At 41.0% G+C, this 25334-nt stretch overlaps 1 protein-coding gene across 1 annotated transcript in view; it reads right to left on the bottom strand.

Annotated features, from left to right (window-relative positions):
- The window catches only part of cgnl1 (cingulin-like 1), a 30739-nt gene extending 8157 nt beyond the window's left edge, over nt 1–22582 (bottom strand). Inside the window, exons 1-12 of the mRNA XM_034116313.1 lie at nt 22438–22582; nt 17044–18712; nt 16773–16867; nt 15066–15171; nt 14220–14321; nt 13571–13707; nt 12074–12212; nt 11174–11386; nt 1649–1855; nt 1031–1135; nt 798–950; nt 99–269 (exon numbers count right to left, since the gene is read on the bottom strand). Coding sequence (XP_033972204.1) covers nt 99–269; nt 798–950; nt 1031–1135; nt 1649–1855; nt 11174–11386; nt 12074–12212; nt 13571–13707; nt 14220–14321; nt 15066–15171; nt 16773–16867; nt 17044–18660 — 3045 coding nt within the window. The 5' untranslated portion in view covers nt 18661–18712; nt 22438–22582. The remainder of the gene's footprint in view (nt 1–98; nt 270–797; nt 951–1030; nt 1136–1648; nt 1856–11173; nt 11387–12073; nt 12213–13570; nt 13708–14219; nt 14322–15065; nt 15172–16772; nt 16868–17043; nt 18713–22437) is intronic.
- Nucleotides 22583–25334: the final 2752 nt, after the last annotated feature.

The raw sequence follows: 25334 nt of genomic DNA, 5'->3' as shown, positions 1-25334 counted from the left end.
TGGCCTGTATTTGACCGCTCTGACCGAGACAGCTGCGTCAGCGCTCAAATCTGTGACTCCTCTCCTACGGTAGGTGAGGTTGACGTAGCTGACTGTACCTCTTCTTCCAGGGTTTTGGTCATCAGTAGGCACTTTTCCAGCTCATGTCCCCGCTCCTTCAGAAGCTTCTGCAGATCAGCCAGCTCCCGACGGTTGTTCTCCTTATAAATATTAATCTGTTCCTGCAGCTCCACAGTGGACGACTGGGAGGCGTCCACAATGTCATTCATCTGCAGGCAGAGAGAGGAAGAGCACAGGGCAAAAGACAAAAGGAAAAAAAAAAACATTACATCCATATTCCTAAGGGAATCCTTCACAATCCCTTAATTAAAACAAACAAAAGTGAAATACTTCACCAGTCCGAGAAAATAAATTATTCTTCAGGCACTACTACTTCCTACTTGAGCCTGTGAGGTCAAAAGCAGCTGGCATTTCAAACCATTTCTGGTTCAATTAAACTTGAACTACCTTATAGCTCTGAAAGAGAACCCGAACAGCAGTTGTTTTTCTGTGACCAGTTTTATTTTTCATCTTCAAGAGCAAAACAAGGTTCCCCGAGCAGACTGCATGACCTGAAGGAGCACTTAGCCTCTGCATTGTTTGAATAACTCATTATGTAAGACCTACTCAACTCTTTTCATTAGACTTAAAGATTAATGAATGAACCGATCTTCCATCTGACTGAGACCACCTCTACTCATGCGTTGCCTGCTTAGCTGGGATGAATGTTTCACTGAACTGAACTCAAGTGCACTCACCTCCTTTTGAAGTTTCTCCACTGTGCGGTCCAGCAGCCTCCTCTCGTCCTCCATGTCGTTCTTCATGTTCTTGAACTGCTCCTTCTGAATCTTCTCTTCTTGTAACATCTCCTCCAGGTCCTTGTGTTCAGCGCTCAGTTTTGTAAAGCTCCTCTGAAGGACGACACATTAATAAACATGTAAAACTGTGACTCTACATGAAGCGTACAGCAGCACAGTGTTAATTATCTCACCTGCACTTCCTCCAACCGCATGGTCAACGCTCGATTGGCACGAGACATCTCCTCTTCTTGCTCCTTGATTTCAGCCAAAGATTCTTCCAACAGCTTTTTTTCTCTCTGTTAAGAAGACATTGTGGCATGTAAGACTCTCATATTATGGCTGGACAATATATTAGATTTTAGTTATATACATCAACTTGCATGATAAAAACATCATGAGACAGTGATATTGTGTTCTGGGACTTTTTGAGTAAGTGGCAAGGATATCACTAGAATATATCCTTCATCCTTTGTGGTAAGTTCATTATTCAAATTCTACAATAAAATAGTTGGATTTAATTAAAACAATTTAAATTCAACAAGTAATCTTTTGTATTTTATTACTGAAGGCAGTAGAAATCAGTAGAAAGTCTGAGCTGATTACCTTTTGATAAATGTTTATCAAATGTCAAATAATATAGCTGATGTGATATTCAATACTATTGCACGTTGTATAATATTCTCTGTCTTGCAGGCCTATTTCAGATAGTATAGTATGCTTCGGGGGCAGTGTGGATCTAAAATCAGCAAAGTAATAAAACTAGCAGCAGTCCTGTGAGCGGCTCCCTCTCCGTGCTTCTTGACCCTCACCTCCAGTCTTCCAGCTCTGTCCCCCGTCCTGCTCTCCTGCAGCTTGGCCTCATCGATGATGCGGTTGAGTTTGGCCACCTCGTTCTCCAGCTCCTGAGCCCGCCTGCGCAGCCGGTCGGCCTCTTGGTTCAGCCGCCCTGCTTGGCCCTCCACTGCACCCTTGGCTGCCTCCACTTCAGCCTTCTCACGGACCACTGCTGCGCTGCTCTGAAGATCACAGCGAGACACGAGGCCTCAGTACAAAGGAAGCAGGAGTCTGTGACACTCAACAGAAAGTGGAACAACGATGCACGGTGGAAACACCTCACGCAACAAAAATCTACTGAAGAGCTCAGTTTCTCACTGAATCTTTGTATGTGTGGAAACAGAATAAGAATGTGCTCCTGTAATTCTCTCACAATTCATCATGAAGCACAAATGAAGGCAACTAAATCTGACCTTTCATTTGCTCTGCTGATTGAAGGCTAGCAAGGCCGACCTGCTCGTTTCCTATGTCACCACATTCTTAGTTTTTCTACCTGAAATACCGCTGTTAGATGGCTTTTTAGATTAGAATTGTGGCGCATGCATGCTCCTGTGCCAACATTTATGACTGAACAGTAAGCCTTGGCTTTGACATTTCAGGGTGAAGTGTTGTGCAGCAGAGAAAGAGCGGGAGACAGCCGTAAATACATGTCTGTGCAACTGGAGACAAGACACAAAGAAAACTGACAGCAATCACACGACTCAATCAGCATGACAGATAACAAGTTTCAGTTGTGATGACACACTTTTTTTGTTAACAACAGCATTGGTACATAAAAGACTTGCAACATTCTATTTTGACAATATTTTCTTTGGTTTGGCTATTCTCTTTAAAAGTATGGTGAGGAATGTCTGCACTACAGGAGACGTGCCAAATAAAGGCTCAAGGTCTGAACATGGGTCAACGGGTAAATAAAGGTAATGCTGCCTTACTGCAAAGGCAGGTTACTCTCTCTGACAGCGAAGTACTTTAACAGCACGTGTGTATGTGCACAAAAGCCTGAAAGCACACACCCACGCACACACTGCCAGAGTTGTAATCCAGCTGGTGACAAACTGTCTCGATGCATTTTTCTTTGCCAACAAAGCTTGGAACTAAAAGCTGGTTTCTTATTCCTGATAAGTATCTGTTTGAAATGCAGTCCAGCACACACTATCCTGCTAATTTACATAGCATTCAGCAGGAAGAGGAAATCCTGAAATAAGGGTTACTTTGACCTAGACAGAGACACTTGACCATAGACCATTAGATTTGAACTTCAGCAGGAAAACATGTTTAGTAAGCTATCATAGTGTAGTGAGTTTCACTGGGCATTTTGAGGAGAATGTGAAGGCTGTAACTTATTTACAAATGCAAAAACTGAAAGGCACTCATAGAACAGCTCGTCTTGACGTCATTGTGCTTGAATATAGGCTCTTCCTTCAGAGAGCTGACGGGTGCCTCCCTGCTTCAGTGGTAGAGGGCCAGTCAGACCTGTTTCCCCTGTCTCTCCAGAGCCGCCCTCATCTCTGCCTGACTGGGTCATTTAGTTTGGTCAAAGGAGCGAGGAGGCCTGAACAGACCAAATTCAGCCAAATCCACAGAAAAAAACACTTCTCAGCTTAAATATTAGGCAATAAATTGAAATGTTATGGACAACAAATAGCAGACATTTATTATGAGACTCTTTGGTAACTATAAAAGGAGGCTGTAAATATCAGAAACAACCTCTGTATACTGCAGTACAATACTTAGCACCACAAGCTACAGTCTCCAATAGCCATCAAGTTGAATCAACATCTTTAAAACTGTTTTAACAACAAAATATTATAATTTTCATGTAGCAGTGGCGAGCCGTGAGCTTTATACCTAGGCCCTCTGACCCCCACCCCTTCCCTCGAAAAAAGAAAAAAAAATAGTTATTACGTCACAGCATATACTTCAGCGGAATATCAAAACAACGGCCCAGGGTGCAAAACGCATCAATGACAGCGACCCTCTACCACACAAAACAACACCTGTGAACCCAATTTGTGTTCTTTGACATTGAAAATGATATTGCATTGTGTTTCTTACTTTCGTTGCCGTTGTATGTCTTAAGTGTAATTTGGCATGCTTTTATTTTGAAGGTGAGTTCACGCTGTTGACAGGAAGTTGTTGTTGCTATGGAAACAAGAAAAGTTTCACAGCGGGCGGAACTTGTCATAATGTCCGCGATAATAAAACCCACCCATTTAGAGGGAAGATATGATTGGTCAATTGTACTGTCATTTGACATTACTCTCTCGTTCAGTTACTATAGCGGGCCCTCTGTGAATCGCAGAGAGGGCCAGGCGAGCTTCTTTCATGTAACCCCTACATTCAAACAGAGAATGAACAGGCAGATTCGAAGGATTTATTTCTTTGGAAATGTTATTTTAAATACAATTAAATCAAGTTTTTTTTCGGTAAAACTAATGAAAAATATAACAAAAATAATATTAAAAAAATATATATTTAAAAAAAATATTATTTTTTTTAATGTTTTTAAATATTATTTTTTGGAATATCTTAGGCCCTCACAGAGGGCCTAGAGGGCCCTGACGGCTCGCCACTGTCATGTAGAAGTATTAATATCAAACTCCAAGAAGTCACAGCTTGGTATACCCTCATAAACTGTCAATTGACTGAGGAAATACATTTGTAGGCTTCTGGACTAATGCATTTAGCGCCAAAACAACCGGGTCTCTTGTGTTATGTTGGGTTGTAGCAGCTTCCTCCTGTTGCCTTGAAAACTCACATATCAAAGTGTTGATTGCCGGAGGGGCTGGGTGGGATGCAAGGCTAAACACAGCTTTCACTACAATAATAAAAGCATTGACAGTGTGTGTCAGTGTGCTGTTTTAATAACATACACAATAAGTTGTGTATGTCCCATTTCCCACACTGGGTCATACCAGTTAAAAAACTGGGCAAAAGCACTCGGGCAGAAAAAAGACCCTGCCTGTGACAGGAAGTGGAAGGGATGCAGTCCCGTTAACCTCTTTTACAAAAGTAAATCATTTATTAAAAACTGTGAAAGCATTATTAAAGATTACTAAACAAACACTGAAGACATTATACTAACAAAACAATCAGTGTATCAGCTATTAGACTATGATTTGTTTCTTTGTCCATTTCATACAATTATTTATCCCCTTATTAAACACAAAGTAAACAAACGGAACCGGACAACAGAGGCTGACTTTAGTGTATTAACACATATCATCAGATACAATATGTGGCAATATCATTCCTAGTCCTTTTTTAACCCTTCTACCATGACTCAAAGTTTGACTTGGTCTCTTTTGTTTACTCAAACTGTTTGTATAAAGTTGTACATTAACTAACTGTGTAAAGTCTTTGAAGCACGCCACAAGTTCTGAGGTGAAGTATTTGTCTCAGGTCGTGTGCTGTGGTGAAATCTTGGCTCTCTTAGTTATTCACACCAATTAAGCTTACAGCGTAACAAAAGAGCTGATGATCTAAAGATAAATATCGCAGCATGAACCGGCAACAGAAATCTACAACCAAAAGAGTGCAGGTTGTTTTCTACAATTTTCAAATGTTATATTTCTGAGAACTGTATTTTCAAGAAATGTCTGCAAGATTAATGTTTTTATCAGGAAAGCCTCACAATACAGCACATACACTTTCAAATAAATATTTGAACTACAAGTAACCAAGTTCATTTGTAACTCTGAGACCTTTAGGTAAATATAATTCAGAATCTGTGTAAAGCTTTCTCCCTATGAGGACATTTTCCACAAAGCCAGCTGCCAACATGTTGTCATTTCTCTCCCCTCCCCATTCCTGATGTTGCTCTCCCTGTGCTTTGTTTTCTTTTTTGAACACAAACACGTTTCCATATGTTTTCCCCCAGTCCACCATCTGGCAAACTGCAAAAACATTTGTTACACAAAACCAACAGAATCACACACAACATAACATGCAGTGCAATAATACGTTTCAAGAGTTAAAGCAGCTGCAAAAACACACTAAACTGTGAATGCATTACAAAAGGGGGCCCACAGCAATACTAGGAAATTGATTGGCTGGTACTAAAGGAATCTCTTGGCATGATTTCAGGAGGAAGATGTCTGTCTTACATTTCTCTTTCATTTTTACTACAGGGGAATTCTCTCAGTTTATCCTTTCCTTATTTCCTTCTGAGCACCCAAAAACAAGATATCACTTTTTAGTTGCAAAACAAATAACCTCCTAACATCCACCTGACCTCTCTGCACACAGTCATCTATAGACTCCAATATAAAGTCATACATTTTACATCATTCATGAGTCTGCTATGAAGATGTTACTAATTAAAGTTGTAAAAGGACAAAACTTGACTTTTTTTAAAGCAGTCTTCTCAATGAAACAAATGTTTTTAAATGAGAACTTCAGTATAAGCGAAGAAGTTAGAGCAACATTTGCATGGAAGTCTAAAGTGCACATTTTAACTCTCAGACCAGCATTCCTGCGACATGTACTTGTGTGTTTATTGGAAACTCAGCTGCTTACTGTGTTGGTGGCAGGAAATAAAATGTCACCAATCCGGTTTTTCCTTATTGTTGGTTTGAGCTTTTTGACAGCGAAAGGGATGTAGCCTCGTTGACTCGCTGACTTGTTTGCCTTTGACAGAAAGAAGTTAAAGCAAAGGTCATGTCCTGTATGGTATCACATTATCTGAACCCTCATATCAGGAGAAGAAAAAGAGTTACTTGGCAGTGTGAGAGCCTTGATTTACTTTGCCAGCACAAAGTGTGTGTTACAAATAAAAAGGCATTCCTAATTTCAGAAGGTAGCCAGCCTGAGGTTAACTGGAACAGAAGGCCTGTCATGGACTGAAAGGAAGGATTGAAGTCGAAATTAAAACGTGACAGCTGAAAAGCATTGGCATGTCTTTGGTCAAAGGAGGACGGTAATCAAATCTCGTCTTCTCCTCAGAGAAATGGAAACATAAACCGGCTTTTATAAGATTCTCTGTGCAAAGCCAAAGTGCCAGCTTGCAGGGGTGTTTGGATATAACAGGGCATTATAGTGAGATTGTGACGATGCAGATGCTCTAAGAGCCTTCATCACAGTTTATCTAGCTTGCAAGACTAAAACAAATTGATGGTGTGATCTCGTGGCTGCCAAGAAAAAAAAATATTCATGTTTTTTTTAATTCTTTTTTTACTGCCTGGCCATTAATCACTACAGTCACCCAGTGCTCCTGTCCTGTCACAAAGTCTGTATAACATCTAAAAGCAATCATTTGTTTGTTGATTTTCCTGGGACCAGATTGAATTAAAAGTAGGTCTGTGAACTCATTCTTAGTACTTTGGGGTTTCTTAATATTTATAACTTTAAATGGAGATCATCCAATGTGAAGGCAGGACAAATGGGGTGGAGCACTTCACCAGATATAGCACCTCCTAATTACCAACAATTCATCAAAATATAAGAATGTTGCATGTGACTCAAAACTGACTAAATCATGCGTCAACTTCCTGGCTAAAACTCAATCAAAGGCTTGGTAAACTCTCAGAAGAAAGACAAAGAGGGGAGAAAACTCCTATTCCAGTTTTCCAGGCCAAAGGCCAAAAATACAAAGTTTGAATACACTTGTGAGCAAGAAAAGGAACGCCCAAAAATCCACATCCCACATAGCAGGTCAAATGTGGAGACTAAAAACTCAAACATGGATATCTCAGCCTACACTCAGCACATTTACAGTGAAGTCTAAATGTATTCTCTGAACAGCTCAGCCAGCATAGTTACAAATACAAGGTCAAAATGTAATTGAAAATGCTGCCAGATTCTGATTCATTGATTCACGGTCATGTGAATCTTACGAAAGAACCTCAAAATTCACAACATAATATGAACCTTTATGAGGAATGGACAATTGCCTACAACTTTACAAGAAAGCACACAGTCTGCCTTTTTAAGTTCTGCTTGACAAATGCTAACTCTCAAGATTGTAACCTTGGTCTTGGTAATCTCTATGGAAAATGCGTATTTAACTTAACTCTGGAAAGTTGTTTTGGCAGATTAGGCTACCACAACATCAGCGCTCACAGGTAGAGGAACAACAAACACTCAAATCCAGCCACTGCCGGGTTTCACACGGACGTGACCCTTATATGGCCGTGCAGAAAACCTTTTGTGACAGAACTCCTGCTGCATTTATATTTTTTAGGGTCTATAATGTCATCAATCCATAAGGTTATCATTAAAGCTCTTTGAAGACCAACCAGGATGAACCGCTAATTTCTTGCTGTCTGTCAAGATCCAGAAACTCTCCATCATTTCCTCTCTCACTCGCTGCCCAGCGTCTCCTTCCTCCTCTCCAGTCGCCTGCTAAATCAGCTCCTAAAGCTACGCTGGGAAATGTAGTGCTATCATCAAACACACAGACAGATGCGGGGGTCTTTACTTTCAAAACAAGCCTGAGGGGGAACTCTTCCCGGGGCCACATAAGTTTGATGATCAGACCGTGAGACTTCAGTTCACACATTGCTAGAGATTAGTGGAGAAGCAGGCTGAGATACGGGCGAGAATAGCACAGGCGTTTAGGTGAGCGGAGATCACTGCGGAGTCTTGTGTGGAAACTGTGGAGCTAAGAAATGAAAAAATACAGCATTTGGGATTGAGGTTACAGATGAGAGTGTGATAATAATGTGGTCGTGTTACACACTGTGGCTCAGGACTGTAGGTGAAACATAACAAGAGCTGAAAATAGTGTGATAAGCACACAGCTCTGTCTTTACAGTCAGGAGGGGAGAGTGCAGCTGAGACCTATTAAAGCCTCGGACACTGAGATGGAGATGCAAGGCAGCACCCTGAGGAGACATAAGAGAAAAGATCCGAGCACCTCCCGCAGTTCGGAGCGGGTGCACTGTAACCGATCTGGAGCTGAGTGAAGAAGGAGGTCTGCAGGGAGCACATTCCCCACTTTGACCCCCACATTCCTGGAAACAGACCCTTCTCTCTACCACCGCACCTCATCTTTCCACATGTTTTGCATACCAGCACATGCTGATGAGAGATCAAATGAACTTCCAAATGTGCAGACGTCTTTTTTTGCAGGGTGTTAAGAAGGTAAGTAATACTTAAAATAAGCAAATCCTTATCTTTTTATGACCACCATATTTCAACCTAGGTGACATTCCACAGATTTCAGCTCATTGAGAACACAATGCAGCTTTCAATTTAAGACACAAAACAGTGCCCCCGCTCCTTTCAGGGGGTCAGCCACGCATCCCCTTCTCTACAGCACACTGACCCACTTATTCAGCATGTCCCAACCCCCGCTGCTATTATTGTGTGAAACAAACTCATCATTCATTATCGACTGAGGTCCGCAATTACCCCCACTCTTTCAGGGCACAGAGAGAAGAGGGGACACGACGCAACTCAGGAACGGCAGCTCATTAGATTAGTGATGCCTTGCTGATGCAATGAACTAAACAGAGCAGCTCGGTGCTCCAGTTTCCAGCATTCTGCTTCACATGGGCCGCTTTGGACGACCCAGACAGGTCCACTCAAAGCAGAGAGCAGCACTTTGGTTGGAGATGGGGCACAAAAATAAAACCATATGTAAAGACCTTTTTTACCCTCTGTCTGACCCCTTATTTAAAGTAGAAGCGTATATGGGATAACAAACTACTTTCCTTTTAATGTCTTTCTTATCATAACCTGTAGCTCAGACTGCTGGTGCTGTGACCATTTGAACTTCAAACGGCTTTGGGTTTCTTTGGGACGTTCAGCAAGATTTATTAGGGGATTGGAGACAATCCCACTGTATTTTGTACATATGCTGATTTTGCAGATTTAAGTGATCTAATGTTTGCCTTTTAAATGCCGACCTGTCAGATGTAATCATCAGGTTGCAAATTGCACAACCATAAATACATGTGTATGAAAAACATAAATGTGCCACTGTATGGAGGAATTTGAGTTAAAGTTTCAGCATTATAATTAATAAGCAAAGCATTATAAATGTCCAAATGCTTCGCAAGGTCTCAACTAAGGACTGAGCCATAATTCAAGGACATGAATCAAAGGCTCAAACGAGTGAGGACATTTTTAGATCTTAAAGGAAAAACAAACAATTACTTCATCTTTCCAAGTGTTTACAAAGCACTGAGGGTAAACCCCTGATGACAGACTCCCTCGGGGGAGCAGTACCTCTGTTCAACAAAAGGAAATGTTCTCATAGAGTGGTTTCTGCAGAGCGCTGCTGTGGACCCCCACCAGGCCTGCAGGAAGCCCAACACAAGGACAACTTCCACACTTTGAGACAAACAGGACACACGTGAGTCACACAGCGACTCCACTGAAAACAATGTGTTGTCAGTCTTTCAGTCTCTTGCCATGCTGCTCATCTCACCGCGTTCCTCCATGTTTGAGACAGTTGACCAACTCTCTGTGCTCTGAGGATTATAGACTTCTTTCGTATTATTGGCTGGTACATCACTGATTAACCCTAACCCTAGAAACAAGAGGGACCCTGCCAGTGAGACATCTCCTAAACATGTCATGTACAGATAACTGTCTCTAAATAATATTATCAAACATTATTCCTGTAAAATGTTCCTTTCTAGAAAAACAAGCTGAGATAAGGAAACCCCCCCCACAGCTCACTGGTGAAAGACACTTCCCATAAAAATGATGACAAACTACATTTACTTAGTATTTTGTGTTTCTTTTTTTATCAGTTAGATTAAACAAAGTACAAGTATGCGGAGCCTTTTTTCGCAACTGTGTCACTAGAAGAAATGGTTCAGCTTCTCGCTGCTATAGGTGAACATCATGCTGATCCGTGTGTTGAAACGACTTTGTTTATGCAATGTGGTTACATCAACATTAAAAACGTCAATGTTTAAGCTCTTTATCAGCGTTTCAGTTCAAGCTCGCAAAAAAACATATCATGGAATTACTGATGTATGACTAACACAGCAGATATGAACAAAAACATCTGCTTATCGCATTATGAAATCTACGAATGTACAAGTACAACTGGATTTTATTATATTTGAAAATATGTTGTTGGGTGACAATATTATTGTTGTATATTATAAAAACATGTTGTTGCATGGTAGAATAAAAAGTCCACCTCTTGAATTCAAAATGTTTGTTCCCCTACCTTTCCTGTTACTTTTGTAAATCATTTCCAGAGGAATACAGAGATAGTAAATTAAAGTGCCAAGCAGATTTTGGACATAGTCTATCCTGCCTGTTTTAAAACCAGCGTCTCAGTATTATCACACGCAGCGCCACAGATGTACGATGTAAATAACGTTACATCAAAGCAGCGCCCTAACCTCTGATGATGAACATATGGCCTAACTCGCAATGTAAAACACACACACAGAGTTACAGCTCCCCTGATGGGCTGCTTATCTCCCATTCCTCTGTGACAGGGTGTGTTTCTGGAGTGGGGGAGGGCGAGAAGGAAATGAGTGGAGCAGTGCAGAAGGGGGGGGGGGGACGACGACAAACGTTAGGCTGAATACCTGCTTGGCCTCCACCAAAGACGCCTGCAGCCGGGTTAATTCCTTCTCATACTGCTCCTTCATCTTGTCCACTTCCTGGTCATGAGCGGCCACTTCCTCCTTCAGGGCTCCTTTCAGGGCCGTCAGCTCCCTCTCTCGCCTCCTCAGCACCTCCTCCTGATCCTCCTTGGCCTGAAGAACCTCCTGTATATCCACCTTCAGTTGCATCATGTCCTGCGGGAAAGGAAGACAATTTGGTTACTTTTTTTATCTCTAAAGAATTTGCAGAATCAGACCGACTAGTTTGACCGTGACTCTTCATTTTGCTCTTGCCTTTGGTTATACAGACACTTCCCACGGCAACCACCTCTGTTTATAGATCACAAGTAAAGAGCTTAAAACAGGACAGGATGGGGACCGTTTAAAAATATTCAGTAATAGAAATCAAGTACATTTTGATACAGGGTTTCACTATTGTATTCATCATAATTTGACCTTGGATAGTTTATTTTGTAGCATCTCCAGAGAGAAGTCTTTCAGATAAAGCTATCACCATTTGCAGTTTCCATTGTTAACTGGAAATGTTAAACAAAGTAAACTTCTTTCTGTGATATGTCAGTGTGACAAACAATATCAATACTTGTAGTACAGGATGCAACACATCATCTATTTACCAGAAAGGCTGGTCACCTCACTGGTTGCATTGGAGTATAATCTTTTAAGTAAACAGCAACTTAAGGTTACCTCACTCCAAAGCAACATTTTTAGAGTATTGTTTATGCATGTGGTTTTAATATTCAAGCAGCAGAGCAGAAAGCTTTTATCATTAATGGTGGTTTTGGTAATGTCGATCAGCTACAGATTCTACAAGCTCTCAGCAAAAAAAAGTATTCTTCTCTAGAACAATGAACACAGTGTTACCTCCATAATGATGTCTTTCTCTCCATCTGCGTCGGACTTCTTGGCTGAGTCGAGCTCGTCGTGCATCTCTGACAGCTGGTCCTGCAGGTCTCTGATCTCCGTCTGGTGCTGCTCCCGCTCCATCTTCACCTGGAACAGCCTGACAAAAATCACACCACATGTCACAACAGAGTACAGCCACTCTGCATACTGTGAAGTACATGCACATACACATTGCACACCTGCACCGCAATTCGCACATACACATGACAGCACCTGTGCGGGGTCTTAGTGTGAGGCCTACAGAACACAGGGGTTTAAACGAATATCTGAACGATGGCAAACCAATAATGTCTAAACTGCCTCGACACGACAACACCACGGGGGAGGGTGTTAAGTGATGTGAGGCCCCTCGGACAAATCGCCCCACAATGATGTGGACTGAAGCATCTATTTCTGCTGTCAAATAAAATGCTAAAGGGTGTTTGGTTTTGGGCCATTCGTACTGAAAAATAAAAAGCTAAAACTAGAAATGATAATCAAAAGGAAAAACAAACTTCAAATAAAAGTTTTATAAGTGAACGATCTTGATTTCAGAAATAGAAAATGATTTACAATAAAAGGCCCAAAAGAAAAGGAATACGATATTAAACATTAAATTGTTAGGAAAATCCAGAAAAAACACATATAAAACATACCTTAGCTCAAACAAGGAATGTTCCTACTATTTCTATCTAAAACCTTGAGAACAGCAAGATAGTAACAACACTCAGGACATCAGACTACGACGTGAAATACCATTTGTTTAATATGTAAAGGGAGCTGACCAGTTGAAAGTAAATCAGTCACCAAGCACGCATTAATTTGCAGGTTGAAAGATAAACCAGAGGAGACACAACGTGCTGTTTAATAAGACAAAGAAATTGACATGGGAACCACTTCAGTAACCATCAACAGTCTGACTGGTTGCATCAACAGACACCCTACACTTCTTTCAGAGTGGCAGTACAGAGAAATATACAATTCAAACAGCTTTAAGTGCAAAGCAACAGCCGATAAATAACACGCCATGGTAAATGTATTTATTATTACTGTTATATCACCCAGGAAAAGTGTTAAAAGAGGCATGGTTCATCTGATAAACAGCTTCTTTAGAGATGCCAACATGGAACCTAACTAGGAGGGTCTTGAGAGCAGATGTTCCCTCTGTGCAGGCTCCTCAACAGAACAGCAGGGAACAATGAAACGACCATGATCCCTCACCAGCTTCCCACCAGAAACACTGCCAATTGTTTAACTGGAGCACAATAGCAAGATGAGCAGACCAGTGATGGGAGATGAACTTGAGTGTTTTGCTTCCAAGCCAAACATTTTTAGCTAATTTTAAGTAAAGATACTGGCAATGACAAATGACATGGTCAACACGACATTCTGTCATTTCTAAATACAGCCATGCTAGTAGATGAATCTGTGCTGATCACTGTGTTACCGTTATCATTCTCCAGAGTTGTCACTTACTCTTCCACTGTGTTCTGCAGCTCGAACTCTGTTTTGGCGAGTTTTTCCTTCAGACGCTTGCACTCTTCTTCACTCCGCTCCAGCTTCCTCTGCAGCTCCTTCAAATCTGCTACCGTCCTCTTGTCAGCCTGATTCTTCTGTTGGTAAAACACATACATATTGATGTTGACATTTGAATGTCAGTGTAGATACAAGCGTTGTCTGCACCAAGCTATTAGCCTTTGGAATGAATTTAACTGACTGTTTCAATCTGCTTGATAAAAGCATAAAGACATGGTCATTTTTCATCAATTATATAGAAAAATAGTGCATAAGATGTGCACTTGTAATTATTTACCTGAAAAGATACTCTATTTGTGAAAGTTTCAATTGTTTAACTAATACAGTAACGCAAAGTAAACAACAGTGTTTTGAATACCCACTGAAACACCCTCTCATTACAGAATTAACAGTTTTCCAAGTGCCTTTGTGAAAAGCTTAGTAAATTCTACATCCACCCAGTAGTCCAACAATATCTCTTTACATTAAACAAGTTGAACAGTAATCCCTTAAATGTTTCATTAAAACCCTTGATTAAAGGATATTATTCTCTAACAATAAAGCAGCATGCCAAAATAAACAGGCCCATTTGCAGTTAAACTGTTCTCACCGTTGTTTGATCCTCGAGTTTTCTCTTCAGTTCGCCCAGTTGTTTACCCAGCTCTTCGTTTTGCTCCAGCAGAGCTTTTGTCTGTGCAGAAAAATCTGGAGACTGACAGAAAGAAGAGAGTTTTTTATTTATTATTGATCCATTAGGTATAGAAACACAAACTGAATGTTTAAATTCAAATTCAAAAGCTTTTATTGTCATTGTACAGAATACAACGAGATTTATAGTTACTGCTCCAGCGAGTGCTTTAAAAACAGACATATTAAAACACAGATTAAAAGGTCTGACAGTTACGACCAGCAGGTAGTGCACACAGCTTCGGATCGTCATGTAGATGACCAGGATTCATAAATAAATAAATAAATAAAATAGAATATGATATAATATATATGATAAATATGACAGTATATACATAGACATGATTATTGCACAGTGGGGATATGGAAAGTTATTTTTGTGTGTTTAGGTTTGGCATTAAAACTCATGTATTTAGTAAAGGGTGAATATTCAATGGCTGATTGCGTGTCCTATGCAAAGTAAACAGCCTGAGTGCCAAAGCAAAGATAATATGCACACAGTCTTAAAAGATCCCATACAATCGCTTTAAGATCACAACTGGATGTTAAGGTAGTATTTAATTCCTGTTTGCAGGGTAGTTTGCATGTATCAACCACTTGAACACCATTTACTCGCAGATAAAGCTTAAAGCATGAATTTAAAACTATAAATACAACTTTAAGTTAACGATCTCAATTTAAAAATATGGGTATGTAAAGAATGCAGAGAAGACTTGTCATGGGCCCTTTAATTATTAGTGATGCACCACAACACATAACAACGTCTCACTTTGTTGTCGCTTTGTGCGCTCGCTGTGGCTCGAGACTTCAACGTCTGAATCTTCTCAAAGACGAGGTTGACCTTTCTCTTCGTCGTTTCATCATTATCCACGCTGCTGCAGACACACACACACAAAGACAAGTAGGTTAACACTGGTTAATAAAGGTATACAAACTCAACTTTCCTCAGTGTTTTGAGGATCAAGAATTAATTCAAAGTGTTCTGGGAACAGAGTAAATGATTCCCAGCTTAGAAAGGGTCAGAAAGGATCAAGGTGCTTTGATGTTTCCCCTCACAGCACAAACAGCTTGTTCATTTACACATCTAATAAACTAAGGGGCAAATAGGCGGAAGAATCAAACGCATGGGCAGTATTATGGAAGTTTACCTTTTCCGTAGTTTTTGTTACCTAAATATTAGGAACCAGAGATAAATTGGCACCATGGCTGAGTTAAGTCAAATCACCGTTACTAATGTTTTTTAAATGCATTCTAATAAGATAATATAAATGATATAATATAGTTAACATTTACATTAAAGTATTATTTCAGTTGATATTATTTATTACTGAAACAAAACACCATTTAGCTTTTTCTCTCTGGTGACATGGTGACTGGTTGATTTCCTGTTGTTTTAAAATATACTGATTCTTGTTCTGGTCAGTGTTTAGTACCAGTGTTCTGGTACTAAACAACTTAAGAAAAGCAGCTTTGTCTCAAGCTTTAAACACCGAGCATTTCTAAGTTTATCGCCAGACGTTTGAAAGCCCAGAGATGGAGGATTTTCTCGATCAACACAATGACTATTAATCCTTCCGTTAGAGTGAAAACATCAGAAACCACAATACTGGAATCACACCCTTTCACATGACAATAATTGACAAGGCTGACACGGAAAGCCAACCCCCATCCCGAACCTCTCCTCTCCTCATACAGATGATTTTCATTAAACTTTTATAACCCCTGTTAGTGAATGTTTGTCTTCCGAGGCCTTGGGAATGTAGCTCAGTTTCAGCTCCAGCACTTCCATCTGTGTTTCCTTTCCTTTGTCCTGTGACTCCTGACCTGTGGCTCGACACACCCAAACAGCTTCCTGCTCCCTTTCCACACTATCACAAGACTGTAGCACATGTTTCAAACTGTAAATCCATGCACAACTAACAGATTTGCTGCAGAGTGAAGTTCAACTGGTATTTCTTTCTCACTTTCATTGTCTCAAAGAATGATTCTTGACAGTGACTTTCTACCATAAGTTTAAAGACTTTAAAGAATGCATAAGCCATCATATTTGGCTCCTGTAAAACCTGCACTGAAATGAGGCTTTTAAACCAACATGCCTTTTCTTGAGAGGCAGTAAGTGTCTGATTAAAAAAGCAAACTGAAATGTTTTCACACTGAGGCAAAGAGAAAGCAACAGAAAAAGAGGGATTCTGTTAGAAAACAAACTCGAGACGGCTGGATCTCTCACAGCCGGGATGGGAGGGTAAGAGGAGCACATTCCTTCACTTTTATCACAAACAGTCCGGCTATGATAAAAACCACAGAACAGTATGGTCCTTTACCGAGCAAGATGTTCAATTCAGAGTAAACAACATACTCAGATCATGATTCAACTAAAAGGGAATGAGTAAGACAACAATATTTTCCTTTTTATCATCAGTGTTAGGAAATAAAACCAAAAATACACTGATAAGAAAATAAAGTCAAGATAACTCACCCGTCTTTAAGGTAATTGAACAGAATTTGTTTTGCTGTCTCTTCGTGTGTTTGTTGGGAAAGCTCCTGCTGACCTTTCAGGAGATCAGGTGTCGCCTGGAAATGGCAGGAAATGAGAGGGAGAACTTAATGAAATGAAACAGATCTTAACAAAGCAAATAAAGGTGTCCCTCTTTTTAGAAAGATTGAACAGACATGGATAATATAGTTGTGTTGGAGGAAAAAGATCTGAATCAAAATGTCTAATCATAATGTTTAAGATCAATTTGTACCTGAACATCTGCCTCTGTATTGGGCTTTTTGTCTGAGGAAGAAGAAGGCTTGGATAGAGTTGTTGACAGGGATGTTGTTGAAACTTTTCCATCTGAAAAGTCCTCACTCTCTGACCTCTTGAATGGAAATGACGAGGTGCGAGTCCGTGGCTTTCTGTAACCCTGTATGGCGCCAACACCTGTAGAGAGGGTGTTCTGGGGGGAGCCGGGTGCGCTTGTGGTACGAGAAGAAGCCCTGGCGTCGACCTTACCATCCACAGCCGTGAGCCAGGAGTCCTGACTGCCGGTTGCTTTCTGCCGCAGCTGTGAGGGTCTCAGGACATGTTCCATCGACGTGCCTCGCTGGCAGTTCAACCCGTCCACGTAGCTAGAGCCATCTGGCAGGCCGAAGGCGCTGTCCACGCTGCGTGAGCGCTTCCTGTCCTCCAGATTGATCCTGTTCCTGCGTCCCGTCCTGCCTCTACGCTGGTGGTTTCCCTCTTTGCCATCAAACTTGTCAATTAGCTCGTCCACACCAGGAATGGAGCCTGTGTCAATGTCTCTGCCTGAACCTGGGAGGAACGGGATGTAGCGGCGGTTCCCGTGGCGGTTGATGGTGTCTGCGTACAGGGCGTCCATCTGGTCGTCCACCAGAGCCTTGGAGGTGGAAGATGAGGAGGAGTGGCGGGAGCGGGATGAGGACTGAAGAACTGGACCGCTGGAGTCCGTCCTACGTAGAGGAAGGACGTCAGGCTCACGGCGGGAACGCTCGAGGCTGGAGTTGGTGCTGCTCATAGAAGTGGGAGACTGGCATGACGTCTTGCTGTTCTCACTCGTGGGACTGGACACGGTTGAGGGCTGATTCTGGGCTGGAGACACTGGCTGCTGCTGAATTTTAGAACCCAGCCTTGTTTGAGGTTGATTCAGGTTAGAGAGACGAGGTTTGGACTGCGGCTGAGCGGGCTGAGACGGAGGGGAAGACTGGGGCTGCGACCTCGGCTGAGGAAGAGCCGTCTTACCCAGCCTCTGGGGTGAAGGTTGCCGTTTCTCTGGCTGCGGAGGAGCTTTATTCCGATCCAGGCTGGTTGAATGGGTGTTGGATGGTGCAGCAGATTTGGAGGAGGAAATCTGGTGTTGGTTTCCAGTTTCAGGAAGAGGCAGGGGTCTTGAAGGCAGGCTTTGGGAGCTGTCCACGTTCAGGGTGTTTTTCTCCGGATCATACGGCTTCAGAATCTCAGGGTGCTTCTGAAAGTTCAGAAGGGAAGAAGATTTATTTCCTTGTGAACCTGCAATGCCATTTTGAGGACCAGTGTGATGAGTCATCTTCTTAGACCTGTACTCCATGAAGGGGTCGTTGGCTTCAGCCTCGTTTGCTCTCCGGAAATCATACTCCTGGTAGTTCTCAATAAAAGAGCCATCTGTGTCGATGTACTCATTGCTGTTAGGGTCGACGAAGGATTGAGGACCCTTGTCCTGGTTGTTGAGAACTACGTAGGGGTGTCCATCTATACCCTGGACACGGATGCTGAGACCGTATGAACCAGCTCCATTACTGTGGGGCCTGGAGGGGCGGGACGGCTGAGTGTGGCCCCGCTGTGGTCCACTGCTAGGAATGCCAGTCACTCTGTACGACTCCATCAGGAATGCTGAAGGAAAATAAATCCCTCTCCCTGGATCAGGTGGTCCACCTCTGCAAGCAAAGATTCAGACAGGTCAATGAGACAGAGATGCTACATAATTCAATAATGTCTCTAAAAGTTTCCTAGTTCACACTCAGCCACTAATGACACATCAAAGCCTTGCTGCATTTAATTACGTCCGCTTTTATTGTTATGAATAAGCGGTTGAGCGTAACAATACTCTTTCTAGAATAATCCATTTTAATTTAAAGGGCCCATGTCATGCTTTTCCGGTTATTACCCGTCCCCTTGTGTGTTATGAAGGTTTTTATGCATGTAAACGGTCTGCAGAGTCAAAAACCCTCAAAGTACACCCTGTAGGGAGTAAAACTCTAACACAGAAAAGACCTGTCTATGCTGCCCCAGAACGCCTTGTTGGAGATTTCTCATTTTCCATTGTTTTCTTCCTGGGTTCTGTGACGTGTGAATACCCAAATCAACAACAAATGACCGGATTGGCCCAAATGGACCAATCCGCGGAGCACCTCACACACCAGGATCCCTTGGCTAACTAACAGGGAGTCCCCATTGACTTGCATAGAGCTCCCTGAACGCTGGTAATAGACGAGTTGGGATCGCGGAGAAATGCTCTCCGCAGACCCATTCTCACAGCGTTATAAACCTTTTTCTTACTCAATATCAAGCCACACTTATTGTTTTTACTTCGGCTGTGAGTTTGTGTGTGCTCAGGATGAGTTTCGCTGTGTCTGGCTGTATCGCCGACCCGGAAACCTGTCCGCTCCTCGCAGCAGCTCGCAGCAGCCAATCAGAGCAAACTGGGCTCACAGGGAGGGGGGGGGCAGGAGCTCCAACAAGCCGTTTAGGACAGAGAGTGAATACCTGGTGAATATACATACTATACAGAGATGCTGTATGAGAAACCAATGTGATTTTGGAAAATTGCACAATTTAAATCTATTCTAGTATACCTCAACAATGGAAATATGATCAGTAGAAATGGCCATGACATGGGACCTTTAAAATAGCCCTAAATCCAAAGATATTAAGTTAAATATGACAAAAAACAGAAAAACGGTAACCCTCGATAATTTAGAGGCTTACACAGCCTGTCTCTGCTATCTATCCATGAAAAATACTTTAAAATAATAGATAATCAAAATATTTGTTTGTTGTTTTTCTGTAGATCAATAAATGGATAAGTCAACAAATAATTTTGTATTGGTTTTGCGTGAGCCTTATTCTTCTTCTTTCTCTCCACAGTGATTTGTTTCTGTCTAACTGCTCAGCTAATGTGCTCTGACCAAATGAAGACAATAAGCTCCCTGTGTTGCCTCACATCTCAGAACCTATAATATCTCAGGAAAAATGAGTCAACCTCAGCCACATTCTTTGTAAAAAATGACCAGGTAGTGTCTAGAAAAGCCTTACAGGCAAGTGACTAAAATGTATGGTTTAACAAAGTGACTGTTTGACAAGCATGACAAAGAATATAGGTTAATGGGCTAAGATGAAAAGGTATTGACAGATAAATAACAGACCTGAGAGAAATGTGAGAGCTGTCATCTCTACACAACTTTGTTAGGTTCAAAGTGAATGTGTGTGTTTGAGTGTGTGTGTGTGCATGCATGTGTCTATAGGCATACACAGTATAGTGAAATCGATCCTTGTAAATGACATTGTAATTTGCAGCCCTCACTCATGGGATATTTCTTGAAAAGAAAGCGACAAAATCTCATTTGGCTCACTTTTGTCACATTTATAATAATTGCAAAGCTGTCCGGGGTTGATAGATTTGCAGCACGATCGTGAGAACACAGCTGGCAATAAATATCAAACTGTGTACAAATATTAAAGTAATCTGCTTAGTGTTTTTCAGACACATTTATGCCTGGGAAGCCGGTGAAAACAAAGCCATCAGCAGCCAACACGTGTTTCCCTGGACAATGGGCCTGTTTGCCTTGCTGATAGCGTTTCATTCTACCTGATGTTACAAGACAAATACGACCCAGATGGGCCTGGAAGAAGGACAGAGATAAGACTGGCAACAAAGCTCAAGCAGGACACATCACATTAGCATCAAATAGGTAAGGACAGACCTATAGACAACTGATACTACTGAGCCTATTTAGTATCGAGCAGATCTAGTTATTCATCAAGGCCAGATGCCCCATCTTGCAATTGTAACCAAATTCAAAATGAATGTGTTAAAATGTAGTGTTCTGCGTAGACATACAGTATGCTACACCCCTTGCTACACCCTTATGAGAATCGGACCAAGAAACAATCCAAACCTGAAAACGTAATCTCCTTTGCAGAGGAAATAAAATAAAGAATCAGATAGGGTTTTAACGACGATAAGCATCGTGAGAAGATTTTTACTGAAACAGACTTGCCATACTGGTTGTCTCTAGTTCCATTGAGCCATTTTTGGAACAAGTTGGAAATGACAAATCATTGAGCAGGATGGCTTTATTGAAAAATGTGATGTTCTGTTTTATTGTTTTTACATCAGTTTCTAAAATGACCCTCCCAATGAAATACTCTATTCAAGTATATGGATATAGATATAGTATGACATACATTCTAAAAGATGATTTCAGAGTGTCCTTCAGGAAAATGGTTAGCCAAAATTGTAAGCCACATGACACAGCTTGTTAAATATACTGCATGTCATTTGCTGTATGAATTTGCCTTTTTCTCAGTGGGGTAAGACACTTATTTTAAGGATGACAACCACTGGAACAAACAAGCAATATTCACCTCAGTTTGAGGTTGATAAGTATATCCTGTTGCTTATTAGTCAGACATCTTCCCACTCTTCAGTCTTTACTGAGGAAAGAAGAAGGATGCAAAGTGTCCTGTCCAGGAGGAAGAGTGCTGTTGGAGTTCAGATTAAAGCTAAAGACAACACACAATGGACTCTTTTATCCTTCGTGTCACATTTATGCTCCAACAAGTGTGCAACTGTCTTCCTCCCATTGTATTTTTCCCAGCAAAAGGAGGAAAGCCCTGACTGAGCTGTCCTTCATAGAGGCCTTGCTGCCTTCACTGACCCCTGTGCTGCAGACCAGATAGGTCAGCACAGCTGCACAGGTTGGATGTCAAGGGCCTGGCTTTGATCTGTGCAGAGGGGACACTCTGCAAAGATTTAACAAAGCAGATTTGTATCTCCTCATGTGAACTCATTAGTTTTCTGTGTCACAGAGAGTCCAGACACTGTGTCTGTAGGCTGACTCACATGACTGCATGAAGAAAACACATCAGTTAACAGCAGAGGGCCGACCTTGAAAGAGTAAATGTAAAAGGTGACCCGAGTCAGTCCCAACAGCGAGGATTTACTCAGTGGGAAAATATTATAAAGTTACGTAACATGAATGTGAGTTCACTAATCTGGAGCGACAGGTAAGTGAAACGTGAACGTAAAAGAGGTAGCCTACTTTAAACACATTTAAAATTATATGGCAGATAATTAAAGACCGGTATTTAGAATAGAGTTTTTAAATAGTTAGTTGAGTAATTAAAGTGAAGAAAGAGCTGTGGTTTAAGTTGACGAAGTTTCTGGACACTTGCATCGCTGCTCGGTGCAACAGGTGGCATAAATCACACCAGCAGCCTGAGATTTACTGAAAAACTTCTCTCTTTTCCGTGAGTTACTTAATCAAGTCAAGAATAGTAAGTTAATTGTCCTTTATGCTGTTAAAATCAGTAGCCTTTTCTAAACTTTCACGGCTGTTAACTCTCAAGTATCGTTACAATTAAAACTTTATCTACTCACCAGCGTCGGTTTTCTCTCTCTTTTAGTTATCGCAGATTATCAGCGCTTTGTTATAATCAGTTTTAAAAGATAAACGAGTTGAGCAAATTGCCCGAGCCACTGCTTGCTAACTTATTTAGTCCTGTGTTGTTTTCTGGGAGAGAGAGCTGCAGTTCAGAAGGACGCCCGACCCTCCGGGCTGCCCCGCCTCCTGAAACCCGCCCACCCACCCAAAAACCAACCGGCTGGTCCAGGAACAGATTTCACATCTCCAATCCTGCCTGAACCCCCATTTAAGACTTCTGGTCCGGGTTTTTGGACCAGCCCAGCTCGGCTCGCTTCAGCCCAGCGGGGCCTCAAAACCCAAATTACCTGAGACCAGACTCACGCTAAAATAATCATCTTCCATATATGAGCTCATTATAAAGTATTTACTTTTTATAAACGGAATGAACCAAATATGAAACACAAGGTCCGACAAAGAAAAGTAATTCAAGGACATGCTTGTGTGTATGAAATAACATGGGCCAACATAATTATTATAGGCTACTATTAAAAACTCATTAAAAAAAATAGTAATGACTTAATCATAAATGTTGAAGTATGACTCATTATTTTTGCTATGTGGAATAAAAGTAGGCTGCGTTTCTTGACTCATATATTTAACATGTTTTTGTGAAATAAGCTAAACACACCCTGCAGAAATATTGTGAGATTACAATACAAGTTACAAACTTTAGGTTCATGAATGGATGTTTATTTCCTGTATCATGACAACTAGTAAATAAATAAGTAAATGCCCTCGGAGAATTATACACTTAGCCTATGTGCTCCCCTCAATCCATGTCAGTTTTAATTATCTGCACTCTGGATGAATGCAATTTGCAGCTGCATGTCTTTAACATCCGAGAGCGTCATCTAGTGGATAGAAAGCTGAGCTGACTGAAGTTAGTTAATGAGGACATGAGCTGCTGGTGGTGCTGGTGCATACATTTAACTTACATAGACTGGTTAGTGAACGCATCACCATTAGATTTACCCAGAGTGTGTGTTTGTAGGAGCCAGTATGCTGAATTGTTTTTGTTTTGATGGCACCCTTGAAAGGGAGAAGCATTTATTTATCTCATTGTACATGTATAATGACATTAAACGATTCTATTCTATTCTATTCTAAGTGTTGAAAAATGTCCTGGTAAACCAAAGAGAGAAGGTGTATTATTTTAGAAATAAAGTGTATGTAGTGTATGTGAACTTTAAGAGGTAGAGCAAGGGCTAAGCAACAATATGCCGTGATAAATAACGTCTAAAATGGCTTAAGAATAAACAGGAGCAGGAGAAGGGTAAAAGTTTCAGTTAAAATTAAGGTTCAGCGGGGGATTTTAATATGTTATGTACTTTATACTATTATCTTAACAGAGCAAATACAACAACTTTTTTTACAGTATCTTAAAAGGACTATTCACCCATTGCAAATCAAATTGACCAATGATAATATCAACCACAATTGTTTCTGCCACAATCTAGTATTTTCTGTCATAATATAATAATACTTTTGTTGGCACTGTGTTAGAAAGGTGTCAATTTAACTCCATTGTAATTTTGTCTAGTCTTGATTTCAGCCGATGTTGTGGTGTTGGGTTGTTTTATATATTATTTATATTTTAATATGTTGGCTCTTCAATGTATAACTATAACATGGACAAAATACTAGAAACAACTGTCAATGTATTGGATTTTAATACTTTTGCAATTATTTCTTACAAGTTCTTGCATGGATGCTGGTGTTCAGACAACAACTGATTTTTAATACAGTGTAATTGTATGTATATTTATAGTGAAATTAAAAAGCTCCAGTGTAGTACTGTACTAGTAAGAAAATGTATTTATTGACTTTCCAGCAGAAAAGCAACACTTGTTATGCTCATTCTGACTTACACTGAAGTCATTACAGTATGACCTCAAAGTACATTAAACTGGAGGCCCTGCTGTCCATGTGACTCTGCAGTGGCCCACTGTTTATATTTGTGTCCGCAGAGACACTGTGCACCACTGCAGCCTTTAATCTGAGCTTTGTGCCACTGCGCTGGGTTACAGCAGCACAATGAGAGCTCTGTTCTCCGCTGAGGAGCCACAGCTGGGGCCTCTGGACATGCTCAGTGCACAGCTCAGTCTTATCCTGATTAAAGAAGGACTGCAGGCCAAATCAAACTAAATTACATGCGCACAGAGATGTCATACGAGGCACACATTTAGCTAATTTTAGCTTTTAAATTGTTGATTTATGAACAATGTTGTAAGTGTATGTGAGTTTAACTAGCTCTGCATCAATGTGACAGCAACCACTGAAGACATTGTGGTGGATAAATGACTGTATTTCCCAGTTCCAAGTTATGTAAGAAAGCACAACGATTCCACATTCAAACGTCTGATTTCAAGAAGGTAGGATGCACATTTTATAATGTTGCATCATCAATTTCACATTAACACAAGACAGGAAATGCCTTTACACAGTGGAGTAAATTGCGAACATTATTTATCGGGGGCCACAGTTCTCAGAAAAAATGGGACAACAGTTTCTTAAAGACTCTCATCACGTTTATCGTCCTTTTTCAACTCCCTCCTTTATTTTAAGACAAAACCCAGAGTTGGGTTTGGCAACAGCGCTAATTTACTACAAAATTATTACCAATATGTGGTTATTATTCTTGTCCAAAATATATTTGAAATTGTATCAAGCACACATTTTTAAACAATTGGCCCCTGGGAACATACTTGAAGAAGGCCCCTCCACCTCTCCTGAATAACAGCAAGACATCCAGACTTAAATAGTCTTTTTGTCTCTTTCAGTGACATTTTGACATCTAATCTTCAGGTGCTGAAATTTGCATCTGATGCATTAAGTTCACCATTTTCAAGAA

The sequence above is a fragment of the Trematomus bernacchii genome, unplaced genomic scaffold (assembly GCF_902827165.1).
Source record: "Trematomus bernacchii unplaced genomic scaffold, fTreBer1.1, whole genome shotgun sequence".
NCBI classification, from domain to species: Eukaryota; Metazoa; Chordata; class Actinopteri; order Perciformes; family Nototheniidae; genus Trematomus; species Trematomus bernacchii.
This window is presented reverse-complemented; position numbering and strand designations above follow the sequence as displayed.